Here is an 18,856-nt window from a genome sequence, read left to right on the forward strand (position 1 = left end):
GTGCCCTCTAGTAAAAGCTTTGTCCCACACTTGCCTTCCCCAGTTGATCGTGTTAACGGTTAAAAACGTCACAGTTCATTTGTGTTTAAGCATCACCGGCGACGCCTCAGATGTTAAAGGGTTAACCACATTATGTTTTTTTTTTTTTTTTTGGTTCAAGTCATTTTTCACCAAAAGTGGCCTATTTAATACATAGTACAATGTGTTCTATCACACAGTAGTATCAAAAAAAATCACAATAAATTAAACGGAGAATTAATTCAGGGGGAATGTGCAACTCATATTGCTTGGTTTATAAATTAATTGTTTGAGACTTAATTAAAAAAATCTCCCTTTTTGGTGTAAAAGTAAAGATTGACAGTCTGTCATAACTCAAAACTTCATAAAGACACTTTTTTAGATGTATTTTGAGACTCTACTGTGCCACAATGTTACAAATTCCAATTAAAATATCTCAAACTGAGCCTTTTCACAGAAACTATTAAGTTGGATTAAAAGTAGTAGATTAATTAGGTTATTTGACAGTCCATGACAGCACAATATTTTCAGTTCCTTTGTGCTGAATAAGTGTTCACCTGACAGACTTCATCAGTGTTTTTATTGGAGAATTCTCAGGAGGTAGGGTTCAGGAAAACAAAGAGGATGCATTCCTCTGGACTTATTCAGAAGCACATAAACCACGACGGTTATAAACTTTCTACTGAAAAGCAATTAGTGAAGTAAACAGGTGAGGTTGCCAAACCTCTTACTTGTAACATACAATCCGGCATCAGGGCACTCAGCCAAATGCTGAAACAGGACAAACAAACAAATAAAAGTTTTCAGCTATTCAAATGAAAAAGTTGTTTCTTCATTGAACGTGTTTTAATGAGAGGATTGGTGTTTTTTTTTGTGTCTTTTTTTGCAGGAACAAATGGGCAAATAACATACGGTGGTATTTCACATGGAGCTTTCAGCATCAACTCTGTCACAGGTGTAATAACAACAACCAAGTCTTTGGACAGAGAGTCTCAGGACTACTATACCGTAACAGGTTCCTCATTATTTTATTGTCTGACTGTAAAAAAAACTGATGAAACACAATTTATTCTTTGCAAAATGTCACTTTTTTATGTTTGTTTGTTTGTCAGTTTATGCAAAAGATGGAGGCCTTCCACCCAACTATGCTAAAGCAACCGTCAATATCAAGGTGCTGGACGTGAACGACAACGCCCCCGTCTTTGGTCGCCTCTACTACAACGCCGAGGTGCCTGAAAACCAAGAAGCTCTCCCTCTGTTCACCCTCAGAGCCACAGATCCAGATGCAGGGAGCAGTGGGGAAATAAACTACAGAATTGCAGGTGAAATGACTTAATTATGGAGGCGTTTGTGACTCAATTCAAAATAAAAGTCAATATTGGAAATGCTTTTTTCTTTTTCCAGCTGTAACTGCATTATTAATCGTCTCTTAAATGAAATTAAAAAGCCATTCTCTGAATGGCTTTTTCTTTTTCTTGTTCAACATTCTGTGACTTAAATAAAATGATAAAGAAAAGGCCATTTGACATTTCATTTTCAAAAAGTTCTATAGTAAATTTGTACACAAATTCTATTAGAAACATCAAATTTAAAAATTAAAATGCACAAACAGAAATGCCTTTTCATTTTCACAATATAACAACATAAACTGCATAAAATGAAAACAATTCTCCAAACGGCTTTTCAATTTTTTCCATCATCACCGCTCATTCTGTGACATAATTAAAGTGACAAAGTCAATGAGGCTGCTTTTTTATTTTTGACTTAGCAGTTCTAAGGGGCGCACCACGATGACATCAGTGCTCACTGCTCTTCAGCTTTGGTTGATGCTATCGGCAAATGATATGCCGTTCTCATTGACTTATATAGAGAAAAGAGAAAAAAGGAAGGAAAGGAGGAAAAACTGAGATTCGTCTTTTAATCTACAATTAACTGGCATATTTTTAAAAAACTTTAAGATTGGGATACAATACTAATCCGTGTATCGTACTTCTCTTCATAAGTTACACGGTAGCAGAGTGGTCAGCCGTACAGCCATCCATCTCAATATCTGCGGTTCGAGCCCCGCCATTGATTGTTTAACTTCTTATTGTAATTGGATTTTATTTTGGGTTTGAGAATCATAATAAATAAATTCTACGTTGTTCTGTTCATGTTTGAAGTCTGCAAGCTGCGCTATTCGAAGAATTGCTTTTTCATTTTATTTAAGAGACAAGTAACGCAGTTACATTGTGAAAATGAAAAAGCATTTTTGTTTATCCAATTTAATTTTTAAATTTGATATTTCTAATTGAATGTTGGTACAAATTTACTAAAGAACTTTTCAAAAATGAAATGTCAAATGCCATTTTCTTTATCAGTTTAATGAAGTTACAGAATGAGCTGTGTTGTAGATGAAAAAGAAAAAAAAATTCCTTTCACTTAAGAGACAAGTGATGCAGGTACATCATGAAAATGAAAAAGCATTTCCAAAATTGACTTTCATTTTGAATTATGACTCACAAACGCTTATAACATTTTTCCACTTATTCAGATCTATTAGTTTGTGACTTTTCCATTCAAAGTACAAATTCCTCCCTCGGCAGCCGGAGATCCATCTGGAGACTTCCACCTGGACAGACACTCCGGTGTTCTGCACACTTCAAGGCCTCTGGACCGCGAGAAGACAGCTGGATATTCTCTTACGATCGTGGCGCAGGATCAAGGCCGCCCTTCCCTCAGCAGCACCGCCACGGTGGAGGTTGCAGTGTTGGACATCAATGACCACAGCCCACAGTTTCAGAGCAGCAGCTACACCGCGGACATTTCCGAAGGCGTTCCCATTGGTTCTTTGGTTTTAGAGGTGAAAGCCACGGATGCGGACTTCGGTCCCAACAGCCAGGTGATGTACTTTCTGAGCCGAGGGTCCAGGAGCATGTTTGTCATCGATGAGAACACAGGCCGCATTATCACAGCAGCACCTCTAGACAGAGAGAGGACGGCCTCCTACACCTTTGAGGTGTGTGCCACAGACTCCTCCCCTGCACACCCACGCAACTCCACCGCTCAAGTGACCATCTACATTCAGGACGTGAATGACAACGCCCCCTTCTTTGTTCAAGACCCACTTGTTGTGAACATCTCTGTGAGCAGCCTGTCTACTCGTCGAGTGCTGGCCACCATGAAGGCAGAGGATAAAGACTTTGGAGCAAACGGATCTGTTTTCTATCGTTTTGCCAACCCTGTTCGGGGATTCACCATCAACTCTCTGACGGGGGACATACAGGCCACAGAAAGGCCTCAAAGCCTGACCCAAAGCCAAAGGACTTTGATAGTTCAGGCCATGGACCAAGGAAAACCGGCTCAGTCTTCCTTGGGGGTAGTTATCATATATATCAGGGAGCAGAATTACCAGGGGATTCGCTTCTCCCGTGTGGCCAGAGATGTCAGTCTTCAAGAAAACGCTGTAAAAGGTTTGATTGATATACTGTTTGTTTTTTTTCGCTGGATTATTTGTGTTTGTTAAATGTGAAAAGGCTAAACGGAAATGTTTTCCCCTGTGAAGGCACAGTGGTAACAAAGACTCAAGCCCAGTATCCTGACGGCTCCAAAAGCGGAATCAGCCACAGCATCTTCAGTGGAAACAAGATGGACGCCTTTGGAATAAACGCCATCACCGGTGAGAACTCCAACTCAATCACAGTTCAAACTTACAGTACAATACCAATTTATTTTTTTGTGAATTAGGTGAAATATGGGTCCAGAAATCTGAAGGGCTGGACTTTGAAGAGACCCCCAGACTCCGCCTAGTGGTGAAAGCTGAGACGGCGTCCTCCAGCTCCTACATGGCTGTCAACCTCATACTGCAGGACGTCAATGACAACTTGCCACGTTTCCAGCTGCAGAACTATGTGGCGTTCATTAGAGAGGCTCAAAGTCATGATTTCCCTATCATTCAGGTGCAGTAGCTCGTCCCTCACATGTTTGTTATGACTGGCTGTTGTTTAAGTCTGAGGTCGTGGAATTAAAAAGAAACAGTTAAAACTTAAAATAAGGTAACAGATTGGTATGGCTCTACAGAGAAATGACTCTGTCAGGCTCCATGTAATCCCAGAGTCCCAAATGAGGGCCGTACACGCCATATTAATTTTTTATGAACTCTTGACATCCAAGTTCAATATTGCTCACCAGTTCACGTTTCACTGAAACAGCTGTTGCTCATATTTCTGTGTTTTTGTTTCCATAACGTGGTGGTAATTTCCACAGATTGCGGCAAATGACCTGGACCAGGGTCAAAATGGTCAGGTGACTTACTCCATCAGGTCATCGTCAAGGAGCAACTTATTTAAGATAGATCCCCTGACTGGCAGCATCTCCACAGCAGCTATAATGGATAGAGAGATCTGGACTCAAACAAAGTGAGTTTTTCTGTTGAATCTTTTTTTTGTTCATCTCTGCATTTTAGAAAAGTTTGCTTTTTTTTTTTAAATCAAAAAAAGACGATCAAGTGACCAAACTTTCTTCTTAAAGTCCCACTCCAATCATTTTTGATCTGTTGTAAAATCATTCCCGGTCGTCTTTTAGTTATGATTGTGTCATTTTTAGCCAAAATGTTAAAAAATTATGTCGTTTTCAAGGACATAGTTTCTGCAGATCAGCTGTAGTTCATTATAAATTCACTTCTAAGTTGTGGGCAGGACAATTGGTGCTGAGTAACGCTGGGTTCATACCAAACATGGAAGCGCTGCGAAACAGAGGGCGCTTCTATTTGGCGCTTTTGTCAACCTATGGTGTAGTTCACAACAGACGTAAAGCACCGCGGTCCTCCACGGCCGGCTCCTGCAATGCCGCGATTGTTTCGCCGTCTGGTCTATTTATGACATTTAAGACTACCGTAATTTTAGGAAACGTTCATGCAAGTTATGCCAAGACACACGAGAAAATACGATAAATTTTCAAAATATAACCGATTTTTCACGATAAAATACAGTGATTGACAAATGCAAACATATTTTTGTACCTAAACAGACCTTAGAAATGAAAATAAACCCACAAACAACAAACAGACACACACACATACACACACACCGATCAACATAGTGGGTGGACTACGGAGGGGGGGATGTGGTTTTTAGCTCAGACAGGGAAAACAAAGACGTACAAGGATCTATTCGTTTACAAGCAAATGCATCAGAACGGAGCTGTTGTAGGTTCTACGTCACAGCTACAAGCTTTTTCCAACTGCATTTTATTTTCCTCTGCTTCTGATTCACAACTATTTGAATAAAGAAATAATCAGAAATTCAATTTCAAGCTTAATTTTTTTCGTTTTTATCAGGAAAACACTGCAAGAACATGTTTTTAAAATGTCCCATAAACCAAATTGTCCCAAAAAATGCTTGAAAACCACATTTTCATCAAATTTGTACTTGATGAGTAAATAATTATTACAATGCTAGAGGAAAAAACTAAAGTCCATTGATCATGCAGGATCAAAAGTTGTTCTTTAAATGTGCTGGGTTGGAATTTAGATTGTTTTTCCGCATTATTGCAGACCATTTCTTTAAGTTCTGTACCCAGTAAGTAAGATGGAAATAAACATCATGCAACAAAGTTCAAATTAAGTTCAGATGCTGATTTTCATTTTGTGGCACGAGGCTTGTCGTCACGGCAACAGACAGAGGGACCCCGCGGCTCGCTGGCTCTGCTACTCTCACTGTGATCATCGTGGATCTCAATGACAACCGTCCCATGATTCCTCTGCCGCGGGAGATCCGGGTTCCTGAGGGTAAGCTTGGCAGTGGAAGTCAATTCAGTGTTCTTACTCTAAAGCCTCACAACACACTGCCTGGAAACTCACCCAGAAGGGCTCAGTGAGAAAAATCTGACCTTTTTTTTATGAAACAAGTTATTGCCAGTGCTTCTCTCTTCATTTCCTGTCTTTTAAGTTAGGGTCCAATACAGGATATTTCTTCATTTTTTTCCCTTCTATAAATAAGTTCCTCTGCTTCATTTAAATTGCAACTTAAATCTCAGATTTTTTTCTTCTTTTTTGTTCCGTTTTTAATATACCTGCAGATACTCTGATTGGCACAGTCATCACCCAAGTAACAGGGAATGATGTGGACTCTGGACCTCCTCTTTCCTACACAATACACCTGGATGGAAGCAGCCAGGACATGTTCGGGATTCACCACTTTGGAGGAGGGGTGTCTTTAACGGGACAGCTGGACTATGAGGAAAGGACTTGGTACACCCTGACGGTCCGCACGTCCGACTCCGCACATCAAAGTGAAGCAAACCTCACAGTGCTGGTGGACGATGTCAATGATAACGCCCCCTCCTTCACTCAGGATTTATATCAGGTAAAAAGACTCTTAATAAATCACATATTATCCTATTAGTAATTTCTATTTTAATCAGTTTCAACATCAGTAGCATTTTTGCTTTTAGAGAAGATTTTCAAGTTTTCAGTCTTGGTTTTGAGAATGCTTGTGTGTCCCAGAGTAAAAGCTTTTTGCCATTTTGTGATGGACAAAGTGTACTCTACTTTTTCAGATGATAATTGGAGAATGTCCCAGTGACTCAGAACAGAGTGATTTCTTTTGGGTACAGGAAATGGTTTTGTACATTTACACACCCTGTCTCCTTTCAGATCACTGTTGTAGAGCATCTTCCAGCAGGCAGTGCAATCATCACTGTTACGGCTACTGACCGAGACTCTGGGGACAATGGAAAGATAGCATACAGAGTCATGTCATCAACAAAAGGCGTGTTCTACATTGACCCCAACAATGGTAAATTTGCAGTTATAACAAACCCTTAGATGTTTGCATAGGTTGTTGGTATGGTTAAAATAATACATTTTCACTTTATTCATTAAAAGTTACTATAAGGAAGATTTTACATAGTTAGTCCCAGATGCACGATTAAAAATACTGATTGTTCTTATGCTATGTACATTCCAGTCATGTGATCAATGTTCAAGAACACACATTCTTGAATGCATTGTTAGCATATGGTGTTCACATAAGTCTGTCGCTACTCAACACTACGGCATAGACTCGGAGTTAGAACAGCCTTGGTGCAAAATGTAGAAGAGGTACAAATCTGGCAAATCTTGCTCCAAGCTTTTTCTTTCATTGCTCTATTCCGATATATGAAAGACTTGGTGTCAAATAATTCTGTCTGGGCACAAAGAGCAATTATTCTTTTTGTCTTCATCATCAATTTTCATATGGTTGGTACTTCCATGTTTTGAAAAAGACGTCACTACGGAATTTGAGTCCCTAATTGGTCAAAGTTCAACTGGTTTAACCTTCAACGCACGTTCAATGGCCAAATGTTTGTACGTAGAGCCGAAAACTAACTTAATAACTTGTGTAGCACCGCATGAACACAAAACCCGGAATGCAGATATGCGTGTGTTTACATTAACTTGTCATTGGAAGTAGTCGCTCAAATGTACGTTTCTGAGCCTGGTGTAAACGTAGCTCAAAGCATATATAAAAGATGTAAAAAAAAAACGACAGCTGCCATAGTTAAAGGGGTGATAGTTTGCTTTTCTTAAGTCTTTCAGTAAACTATATCCATACATATGATCATATACTACCTTTGGCACACTAGAGAACAAAGTATTTATGAAATTTGAATTGTTTCCTGAGGTTTTTTTCATCCTAGAGTCGGCTTGTTATAGTGTCTGCGCCTTTCCCACAACATCTGAATTTTTGCAAAGATGGATGTGCGTACTGTATATCTGTCTTTAGTAGCCCCGGCCATCACTGCAGTGGTTATGGCAATGGCTGGGGCTAGCAGCCAGCTGACCGACAAAGCTAGCGGTCCTCAGCTAGCGGAGAAATTATACCTTTTTGTTACCCCGGGGGGTTGTTCTCGCAGTGCAGACTCAAAAGGGGCTGTTCTCGTTTTGTGACATCAGCTCGTGAGAACCCACTCGTGAATCAGGGTATGGGAGGGGCTGGAGCTCAAAGCACATGTTTTTAGAGGATTACTCAAAAACATGGGAATGGATCAACATACTGCTTTGGGGTCGTTTATAGTGAGGAATGAAAATTAAAAATAGCTCAAAAAGTTTTTTGCATGGTATAGGCCCTTTAATATTAAATTAAGTCAATGTTTGTGTTGAAACTGAACAGATTTTTTTCTTCCACAGGCACCCTCTTCACAGGGCAAAATACAGAATTTGATTATGAGCATCCCTCCATACTGGTGGTCGTTGAGGCACAGGACCAGGGTTTTCCTCCTCTGTCGTCCACTACCACAGTCCAGATTCAAGTCTCCGACGTCAACGACAACGCCCCCATCTTCCAGCAGTCAAAGTACAGTGCCGCAGTGTCTGAAGACGGCCTTCTCGGATCCACTGTTCTGACCTTAGACCCAGTAGATGGAGACCTGTTTAGGGACAACTGCGGTTTTGATTTTGCCATTGCCAGTGGAAACCTCGGTAATGCTTTCCAGATTGAGAGCAGCGTGCACTTCCTAGAGGGGCGTGGCTTCCAGACGGTTGGCAGCCTGATCCTGGTGGAGAAGCTGGACTTTGAAGATCTGCCAAGTTATAACCTTACCATCGTGGTATCAGATCGTGGAATCCCTCAGCGCAGTTCAAGCGTGTCCGTCCTAATAAGTGTTAAAGATGCCAACGATAACCCTCCAGCATTCAGCCGCACCGATTACAGCGTTGTTCTGAGTGAGGGCACTGCAGCTGGGACCGAGATCTTGCATTTATCCGCCACTGACCCAGACTCTGCGCCCAATGGAGAGGTGCAATACTTTATAAGCTCAGGAGACGAGACACATCTTTTCCAGATGGACAGTTGGACTGGAGCCTTGAGGTTGCAAAGACCTTTAGACAGCAAGACACAGCTGTCCCACACCATTGTTGTCCAGGCTGTTGATGGACAGGGACATTATGCTTTAGCGCCAGTCCACATTGAAGTCAAGGATATCAACGACCACAAGCCCTTCTTTCCCCTTCAGCACGTCACTGCAAGCATCAAGGAAAACAAGCCCCAAAATTCTTTGGTAACCGTCCTCCACGCTATTGACCAGGACAGAGGTGTTTTTGGACGATTGACGTATCACATGTTAGATACCCTTAAAGAAGGAGGACAGGGATTTCTCATCAATCAAACATCAGGAGAAGTACGGACTCGCTCTGCGTTTGACTTTGAGAAGATGAACTCCTTTCGTTTTGTGGCTGTAGCGGTGGACGCCGGCAACTATTCCGCAACTGTGACAGTTCAGGTTTACATCACGGGAGAAGATGAATACGATCCCGTCTTCACTTCTTCTGAGTTGTTGTTTGAAGTCCCTGAAGGAGCTAAAAAAGGTCAGGTCATTGGCACGGTTCAAGCCAGAGACGAGGATGGAGGGGTCGATGGCATCGTCCTGTACTCGCTATCAGAATATTCGCCTTACTTTGAAGTCAACAGCTCAACTGGAACGATTTCCTTGAAAACAGACAGCAACACCAGACACATGGGTCGCTCTAAAAGGGAGACGCGTCTTATGACCCTGGAGGTGACCGCTCACAGCCCTCTAGGGGCTTCTCGCACCGCGGTGGCCAAAGTCACCATAGACGTTAGTCATACCACATTTGGTTTCAGCACAGACATGAACATGCTGCTCGTCAGCGTCATTGCAGTTTCACTTGGGACCATAGTTATGCTAATACTAATTGCTGTGGTGCTGTTTTTTGTTAAACTAAGGCGCCATAAAAGAGAGCAAACCACACATAAACAAACCTCAAAGCCGGGCACCCTGCTGCACAATCTTGAGGAGACCAAACTGGCAGCAAATGAGATGATTTACCACCAGGCTCTGCCTGGATACGCAGCGGATCAGACTGGCAGCAGCGGGGGTCCGTACACCCGTGGGGGATCCCTGGACCCTTCCCACTCCAGTGGGCGTGGCTCTGCAGAGGCAGCAGAGGATGACGAGATCAGGATGATCAATGAATACCCTCGAGTGTCGAGTATCTCCTCCTCCATGCAGGAGCGTATTTCTGCTCGAGGTCCGGACTCTGGAATTCAGCAAGACTCTGACCAGCTGTCAGATGTGTCCTGTGAGCCCTCTGTGGATTGGTTCAAAGGGAAAAAATCAGGTGGTCTGAACGGGACTTTAATATCTGGTCAGGTACCGGTTTATAGGGATGAAGGAGGCGGGTATGTGGGTGTGGGTAGAGGACTCAGCATCTCCCACTCCAAGAACTATGCTTTCCCTGAGGATGGGAAGCCCGCTGTGGATGGCTGCCTCACGGCCATCGTGGCCAGTGATGAGGAGCTAAGGGGCAGCTACAACTGGGACTATCTGCTCAACTGGTGTCCCCAGTTCCAACCCTTAGCCAACGTTTTTACAGAAATAGCCCGTTTAAAGGATGAAACCGCTCCTCATCCTCGCAGACCTTTTCATCAAAAAGCAAAAGGAGAGTCGAGGATCGATCCGCCTCCTCTTATAACTTCCGTAGCCCATCCTGGGGCCAAAACTGTACCTCCAAAACCGGCCAAATCCAGAACTTTTTCACACTTGGCCTCGCTACGAAGATCTCCAATCAGCGCTGAGGGATCCATCTCCTCAGTTGCAATGTCTCCAAGTTTCTCGCCGTCTCTTTCACCGTTGGCGGCGCGTTCCCCTGCAGTTACACCTTTCAATGTTTCACAGGGCCCTTCGGCCTGCATGATAAGCACAAACGAACACAACTTGGAACACAGTGAGGAGGCAGAGTTGAGGATTTAGACTCACACAGGTGGATGAAAACAAAGTCACTGCTGTCTCACACCTGCTCTACTGTATGACCACAGGCTGCAACTTGAATTGACTGTTTCTCAAGAGATCCAGCACACACTGTCACACTAGGGAATCAATGAAGCTGTGGTACTTTTTTGATAAAAATCTCCATAAATACAGGCCAAAAATATGGACTATGCCTTTATTTGTGAGCGAAACCTTTTCCTAATGTAAATTGGTGTTCATTTGCACATTCATGTTGACTTGGTGTCAAATTTTTGTACAAAACTATCATTTATTTTTTTACGCTTTCATGTGGTTTCCTGACAAAAACTTTTCATCAAAGTGTTAAAGAGTTGCAAGAGCCACAGAATATATTTGTATATTTGTATATTTGTAGCTTGTACTGTATACTTTGTACTGTAAGTGTGTGGTATTTCTTGTACTCATAACTCTGTGGTCTTAAACAGAAACTCCTCATGAAGATTTTATGAATTTTCATCATCTTTTTTATATGAAGTAAGTGCAAATATTTCGAGAAGAGGCATCGGAATAGAATGTTGTGTGATATTTTTTTCTAAATTAAGTGAATGTGAAAAGCTGAAGGAGTTGGAGTTCTCGCCTGCATCATTTGAAATCGTGCCCTGGAAGAAAACAGACCTGGACCCCTGCTGATCCTGTGCACCCAGGCGGCTTGGCTTTAACATTTCACAACAAGCCTTACAGCTTTTTTATGTTGCAGAACACACAACAGCTAATATAACACAATTTTATTTTGTTGTTGAACCCCACAGAAGTAGGATTTTTATCCTTTTTTAAACTAAGATTTGCAGCTGGCTCAAAAATTTATATAGATTTAGTGTTTTGTACTTAAGAGCGTAAATTGATAACGTCACTTTAGGACTACAATTCTACTCTTACTAAAATGATATTACGCATATTTAGCTTAAAAGAGACATTGTTCTGAATGTTAAATGCCATTATTAGGGAGTCTTTGATGCTTTTACACAGATGCCTACATCCTGTTTGTGATTATAAATGTGTGGGCGGTCTTGCAGCCTTTATAAAACAATATTACATCACCCAGTGCCCTCCTTGAAGGCATATTTTTTAGAAGCAGAAAGGTAAGAAGTGTTTATATAAACCGTAGCGAAGCATATATGAGCCTTACGTATTCAGTGAAATGAGCATCTTGTTGCTTATGTTGATTTGTATTCAACAGATGTCTAAAAAAATAAGCTGCCACTTGCCTTTTCAAGCTCGTCAGTGCTGCAGATAATCTGCAGATGATCACACATATCATTAAACCTTTGTCCAGAAAAATGTTTTGAGAAAAAAAGTGCCTGATTAAAGTGCTTATGATCACATCGTTGTCTTCATTTTGTCCTCACAGACAACACAAACGCCACAGACTTCAGCTACGATTTCCTCCCTTTTGTTGAGTTGAAGCTAAAAAGAGAAGAGGAAAGGTCAATCATCACATGCTTTGTTTTGTAAGTTTGTATAAAAATGGCCAAGTGACAAACTACATTATCAGAAAATGCAGAATAAAGAGAAGGAGGAAAAGGATTTGAAAAGTCCACCTCAGTATTGTCTCAGTCTTAAAATATTCTAGACAGTATTTTATTTTAATGATAGCTATCAAGTGTAATTTAGACCTCGGTATGATGTAAAAAAAAATCCCACGAGTAAGTCATTTGTAATAATGGCTTTGCAGATGCCTAATAATGGAGTGATTGCTGTTCTAAAAGTTCCTCTTCACATGACTTCAAACTATGAAGCTTCCCATGACATTTAGGCTCAGACTGACTAGAGTAAAATCTAAAATATTAAGTTTTTTCTCTTATAATATCAAACAAACATATGTTTTTTTTTTTTACTTTTGTATTTTTTTAATTCTATAACTATTACAACCTTTTTCTTTCTGCTTTGATAGTATGGGTTGGACCTTTTTTTGTCTTCAGAACCGCTAATTTGGCAATCCAATTGGATCCTGAAATGTTTATTTAGTTTGTAGGAAGAAAGAGTGATAATCCGGAGTCCAGACTTAAATTCATCTATTTTCAACTATCTTACATTTCCAGAGAAGAGAAAAACAAAAGTGACAACCAGACACGTTAGCCAAGTTAATGTCAACAAACAGCACCCCGACCCTGCTGCTAGCCATGCTAATGTTACGCTGCCTAACACTTCCAGTGAGGATGCAGCAGTTTTATTATAGAACATTCCACAGCTGAATGTCTGAGTCCATTTATAACCCTCCAGGATTTTGTAGCCTTTTGGAGATTCCTCCATATACGATGATGGGAATTTTATTGTTTGGATAGCATAGAGCTGGGACGTTTTCTTCAGCGGAGATACCTTTAAAAAGCACGCCGGGAACATTATACAGGTTGGTAATATTAAACCTTTTTATTTCAAAAAATTTAAAAAAGCCCAATGTCGTGTGAATTAAAGTAGGATAAATACTCCGGTGGCTTCAAAGTTCCTGCAGTGGCGCTCACTATGGCAGCGGCGCTGTTCATATTAGGCCTACTACCAAAATGACCGACTGACTACAGGGAGTCACGAGGGGTCCGGAGCCTTGTGACCAGCTTGAACCCTTGATGCAAGGCAGGATGGATCCATGGTTTCATATTCTGACCCTACCATCTGAGTGTTGCAGCAGAAATGGAGACTCATCAGATCAGACAACATTTTTCCAATCTTCTAGAGTCCAGTTTTGGTGACCCTTGTAGCCTCAGTCATCTGTTGTACGCTGACAAGAGTGATACCTGGTGTTTTTTTTTTTCCCCAATAGGAACAAATACAAAAAAAAAAAAAACATAATTTGTTTTGTTGAAACAATCAGTAACTCAGTGTATATACTGGTAGCCATGACTAATTTGTAGAGGAGTTTTTATAGAAATCATAGATGAAGTGTGAAAAAATACCAGGAGTACCAGCAAAAAAAAAAAATAGATAATTAAAAAACGACTAGACAAAGCACTCATTTACACAGGATATTTATGCTGTGTGGGTGCACTGCTGATGCTCTATGAGCCAGGATTTAGTTTGATTTGTAAATGTGGACAGTTTTGTTAAATATTTTATATTTCATAGCGAGACTGTTTCACAGATCAGCCCCTTTGACTGAAAAAGTATCTGAGCAAAAGTTAGAGAATGGCTGTTAAGTCACATAACCAGCTTTAAAGGCGTCTTCTGTAGCCCATCGGTCTCAAGGTTGAGTGTTCAGAGACGTTCTTCTGCAGATCTCGGGTCTAACTAGTAGTTATCTGAGTTACTGTTACCTTTCTATCAGCTGGAACCAGTCTGGTCATTCTCCTCTGATCTCAGGCATAAACAAAACATTTTTGCCGCTCACTGGATATTTTCTCTTTTTCTGACCATTCTCTGTAAACCCTAGAGATGGTTGTGCATGAAAATCCCAGTAGATCATAAGCTTCTGAAATACTGGCACCAACAGCCATCCCAAGTTCAAAGTTAAATCACATATCCTCCCCATTCTGATTTTCAGTTTGAACTGTAAAACAACATCTTGACTAAATGCCTAAATGTATTGAGTTGCTGCCCTGTGATTTGCTGATTAAAATGCATGTTGGATAGGTGTGCCTAATAAAGTGCCCAGTAAGTGTATATAGAGAAAAGTTCCTGCACCTGTCATGTAAATCTGGTCTTTAACTTACCTCAAGGTTGAACAGCTCGCCTGCTGGCCGACCAGCACCACTCCGTATCTCTGCCAAGATCTAACTTGTTATTGAGCTGGAACCTAAACTCTGTGGTGTTCTGAGAAACTGCACACACACACTGAGGTGAGTTTGTGTACGTTTGGGTTTCCAGCCTGAAAACAGGTGGATTGGGTGGAACTGGGCAGCTCACTGAGTGCACTGGAGCTTGAGCGTCATCGCAGACTCAGGTTTATGAGATGAATGCTGTGACCCAAACGGAGCACCTTGGATCTCATGCCAGTATATACACAACAGGACTCATGACTAAGAGGGCAAAAGCCAAGTCATTACTCAAGCTTAAATTAAAGGGTGTGCGTAAACTCAATGAAATCTATCATTTTCCCGTCAACACAAAGTGAATACACAGGAGGTTGTTCCGTTAGCTTACATGCTTAAGTGCCAGGCGGCTGTTTTCCTCTCACTTACACATTCACTTAGCGTTACATCTCCTTATGAGTTGTTCTGATTCTACCAAAACTACTTCCTTTTATTTTTTCCCACAAAAATCTTAAACCGGCATTTTTTTTTACTAGTAGGTTAAACTCCAAAGAGGAATTAAGAGTATTTTAATTCAATAAAATGAAGACTAAAAATTCTCTCTGGTCTGTTTTTGTTCAAAAACTGCATATTGACATCAAATTTACCTTGAAAAACATTGTGATTAATTGTGATTAACCGCAATACAAAAGTGTGATTAATCTGATAATTTTTTTTTAATTTTTTTAATAGATTAACAGCACTAAAGAACGGCGGCTAACCTGTAGCGGTGCTGTTTTCTGTTACTAACAAGGTTGGGAGTTAGTGTAGTCACAGTAACATTAATAAAACTAGTCAAAATCACAGAGTTTGTTTGTAGAATTTCAGGAAAAATTTAGATTTTTTTGTTTGTATGGAATAACCTTCCTACTTCTGTTCGTTCTTTTACATCTTTTTATGTTTTTGTTTCAATGACCCTAAATGATTTGAATGTTTATTTTTTTCCTTTTTTTATTTCACTTTTCCTGTTTAGTATATTTACAAATCAATTATGTATAATGAGGAATATGTTTTGTCAAACAGTATTAGGATGAAGAGTAAAATAAGGAGAGAAAATAGTCCCATCCCAATTTGTTCTTGTGTAGTTCTTGATTTGTGACTCATACAACATAATTTGTGCATAGGTACAAAAAATATTTAATTCAAAAATAAAAAATAAAAATGAAAATGCTTATTTAGACTTGTTTATATTTATTATTGGGCATATCTGTTTATGAAAGTGAAAAAATGTCAAGTTTTCCCCAGATAATATTTACAATCCAAGTTCAAAGCAGCTAATAAGAAAACTCTGATAACCCAGCATTCTAGCAGTGTTTAAACGCATCAATTATGCACAAATATTTTCGTTCTCTGAGACGTGAAAAGAATTTCACATCAGATTGGAGCGTAAATGTGGTTTTGTGTGAGCGTAACAAGCGATTTGTGCGTCATTTTTTAAAGATTTGTGCGTAATTTAGTTTTAAGCTGTTGTCATTTTAATTTGTGCAAGCGTAAATTGTATTTTGTTTTTTTCTGAATTTCATATTTTTGCACTTATGCACAAAATATATTGTATGAGTTACAAATCAAGAATTACACACGCACAAATCCAAAGTTACGCACAAATCGGGATGATTTTCTCTACACAGTAAAAGGGGTAAAAGTGAGAGTTTTGTGTGTGTGTCAAATATATTATTATTATTTGTATTTTCTTTTGTTTCTTTGTTGCTTGAGTCTACTTAGTCATCTTTTCTTTAGTTATAAATCTAACAGGAGGAACCCCTCAAAAATGAAATACTAATTAATCAAATGATCTCATTGCTTTTCAAATGTTAAATAAATACATTTGGATTAAGTAATATCAGTCTTTACTACACAATACTGTACTGGATTAGATTAAAACGGTGTGAATTAGATGACTATATTTTATATTATATTAAATTATAATAAATTATATTACATTATATTATATTATATTATATTATATTATATTATATTATATTATATTATATTATATTATATTATATTATATTATATTATATTATGTTGGCTCAGATTAGATTAGTGGGAGGTGGGCTTAAGAAGATGAATAAACAATATCTACTTATAGGTTTGTACTTCAGTGTTCAAAATAAGTTCAAACCAATAACTAGGTTAGCAGAACTAAAACTAGTTCTTTTATTATGTCACAACAATGATTTAAATCCCTGGAACTTGACTCGACCTCTAAGCTAATAAATAAGGAAACCATTTTTGAATATGTCCAAGTGAGGTAGCCAACACTTGATTTATCGATATCGCTTCATCCAAGCAAAGTGCTCACATTACAAACCAGATTTTAGTCGGAGGCTTCCTTACAGTTAACAAAAAGAATACAATGTGAGGCTCATTTAATCAAATAATGAGCAAAACCATGTCTTTCCTCAGCTGAAAACAAAGAAAACCAACATCTGATCCTTTGTGTTCTTGGCAGCCGGTTATCATGGCCAAAGTAAAGATCATTTATCTGCATAGAACAACAGCCGTCCAAAAAGATTTTGAATAATGAATTATGCATTGCTGGAGCTACATCACTTGATCCATTTTTAAGTAGTCTATTAGCAGGTGATCAGCGGTGATCTTTAAATTCATTTATTCGCCATAGACTGCGATGAGCTTTCATTTAATCATGAATTATTTAATCTTGTCATGCTTGCAGATGTTTGAAGAAATTCAAGCTCAAGAGTTTAATTACAAAGGGGTAAAGACAAACACTGTGCCTGACATGCAATTAGACAAATGAGGCCGGTTTGAATAAGCAGTCATACAACTTGAAAAGCTTTTGGCTGCACTGAGAAGTACCAGAATCCTACATGCAAGATGGAATTATTCACGCATATAACCAGAAACCGTGATCAGAGAAACGCACAATTCCTCTCTCATGTTGCATCCATTCAAAATTGTTTATAATGGAATGCATAAAAAAGGAAGTCATCCAACAATGCACGGAAGAGGATGGTTAGCATATTCTTTAATCAGATATGATCAATGTGAAATAAAAAAAAAACATTTTTTGCAACAGTTTTAAGAATTTAAAAAGTAGATTTCTTCTTAAAGTAAAATCAGAGCAATTTGTTCACCAGGAGTGAGCCAAAAAAAGAAATGCTTGACGAGTGTAGAAGTTTCGTTGACTGGAGCAAGAATAGTTTGACTACAGTATTTGTCTGAACAGTTTGTGCCAAATGATATGTCCTAAAGAGTGCCGTGGTTCCTTTGGACCTGCTTGATTTGGCCATTTTTCCAAATTGTTCTTTCAAACAGCAATTTTTTAAAGCAATTTTCCTTCTTTTTTTTCCAGTTCTGACTACTGTATTATAAGGCACACTCTCAATAAATTGTTTATTTTCAAGGTTATGTCACAAATAAGACAAATTAAACAATGCCACAGTCAGAGATCAGTCTATCAATAATTCAGACTTTATCAACTGTGTTCTAAGCTAAAGTCAGCTAGCTTGATGCTAAAGTAGAATGGGATTTCCCATAGGACGGCTAATGCTAACCCTAGGTTGACCTAAACATACATTGCTGACTAAATGAACATCTTTATAAACTCACAGGCAGGCATTTTTCAAACTATTTCAAGGAAATATTTTTAAAGTAACAATTTATGGTCCAAAGCAGTTTTTTTCCTAATACTTTCTTCTTCTTCTGGAATAAGGTGTAATGATGTAGCGTGAATGCCACCTAGTGGTCAAACTGAAACGCCCTCCAGGAGACGCAGAACGATTGTTGGAGCTTCTCTGTTTGAAAATCCATGTCACACTATATGGTATGAATAATCTCATTATAATTTCACCAATAAATTTTACACTATGTGAACTTTATCAGATGAATATGAATATCTTCAAAACCATACGTAGATTATTTATGTATTTCTAAACAAATGTGTCTAAATGTGTAAACCGCGTAAACTCATAATTTAATTGAATCGAATTGAATTGAGTGGATCGAAAGAACAAAAAAAATGTGAATTGAATTCATCCAGGCTCTGATGAAACGAATTGATTCTGAAAATTATTGGTAATACCCAACCCTAGAATCAGATGTAAAACTCTCTTCCAAACTGAATGTACGGATTGGTGAAAGCTGATTCACTGCGGCGAACAACAATATTTTGATTCATTTTAGATCCACTGTATTTCTGAAGAAAGAACATTTTCTGAAAATAAAAAAAAATTATTTGTGATTGAGTTAGATGTGTTGCATAAAAATCTATCCGTTAATTTGTGAGCCCTTTTTAACTGATTGAACCACCATGACATTGGAAGCAATTTCCTTATCAGCAACAAGTGTCATCCAAGCAAAAATAGCAACTTGTTGCTTTACATTCTACT

General features: G+C 39.1%; 1 protein-coding gene across 1 annotated transcript in view; it reads left to right on the forward strand.

Annotated features, from left to right (window-relative positions):
- The window catches only part of LOC112149171 (protocadherin-16), a 118,428-nt gene extending 104,730 nt beyond the window's left edge, over window positions 1-13,698 (forward strand). Inside the window, exons 12-21 of the mRNA XM_024276678.2 lie at window positions 908-1,033; window positions 1,131-1,340; window positions 2,604-3,470; window positions 3,563-3,676; window positions 3,745-3,956; window positions 4,264-4,415; window positions 5,655-5,785; window positions 6,076-6,362; window positions 6,653-6,794; window positions 8,168-13,698. Coding sequence (XP_024132446.1) covers window positions 908-1,033; window positions 1,131-1,340; window positions 2,604-3,470; window positions 3,563-3,676; window positions 3,745-3,956; window positions 4,264-4,415; window positions 5,655-5,785; window positions 6,076-6,362; window positions 6,653-6,794; window positions 8,168-10,749 — 4,823 coding nt within the window. The 3' untranslated portion in view covers window positions 10,750-13,698. The remainder of the gene's footprint in view (window positions 1-907; window positions 1,034-1,130; window positions 1,341-2,603; window positions 3,471-3,562; window positions 3,677-3,744; window positions 3,957-4,263; window positions 4,416-5,654; window positions 5,786-6,075; window positions 6,363-6,652; window positions 6,795-8,167) is intronic.
- Window positions 13,699-18,856: the final 5,158 nt, after the last annotated feature.

Source organism: Oryzias melastigma, linkage group LG13 (genome assembly GCF_002922805.2).
Source record: "Oryzias melastigma strain HK-1 linkage group LG13, ASM292280v2, whole genome shotgun sequence".
NCBI classification, from domain to species: Eukaryota; Metazoa; Chordata; class Actinopteri; order Beloniformes; family Adrianichthyidae; genus Oryzias; species Oryzias melastigma.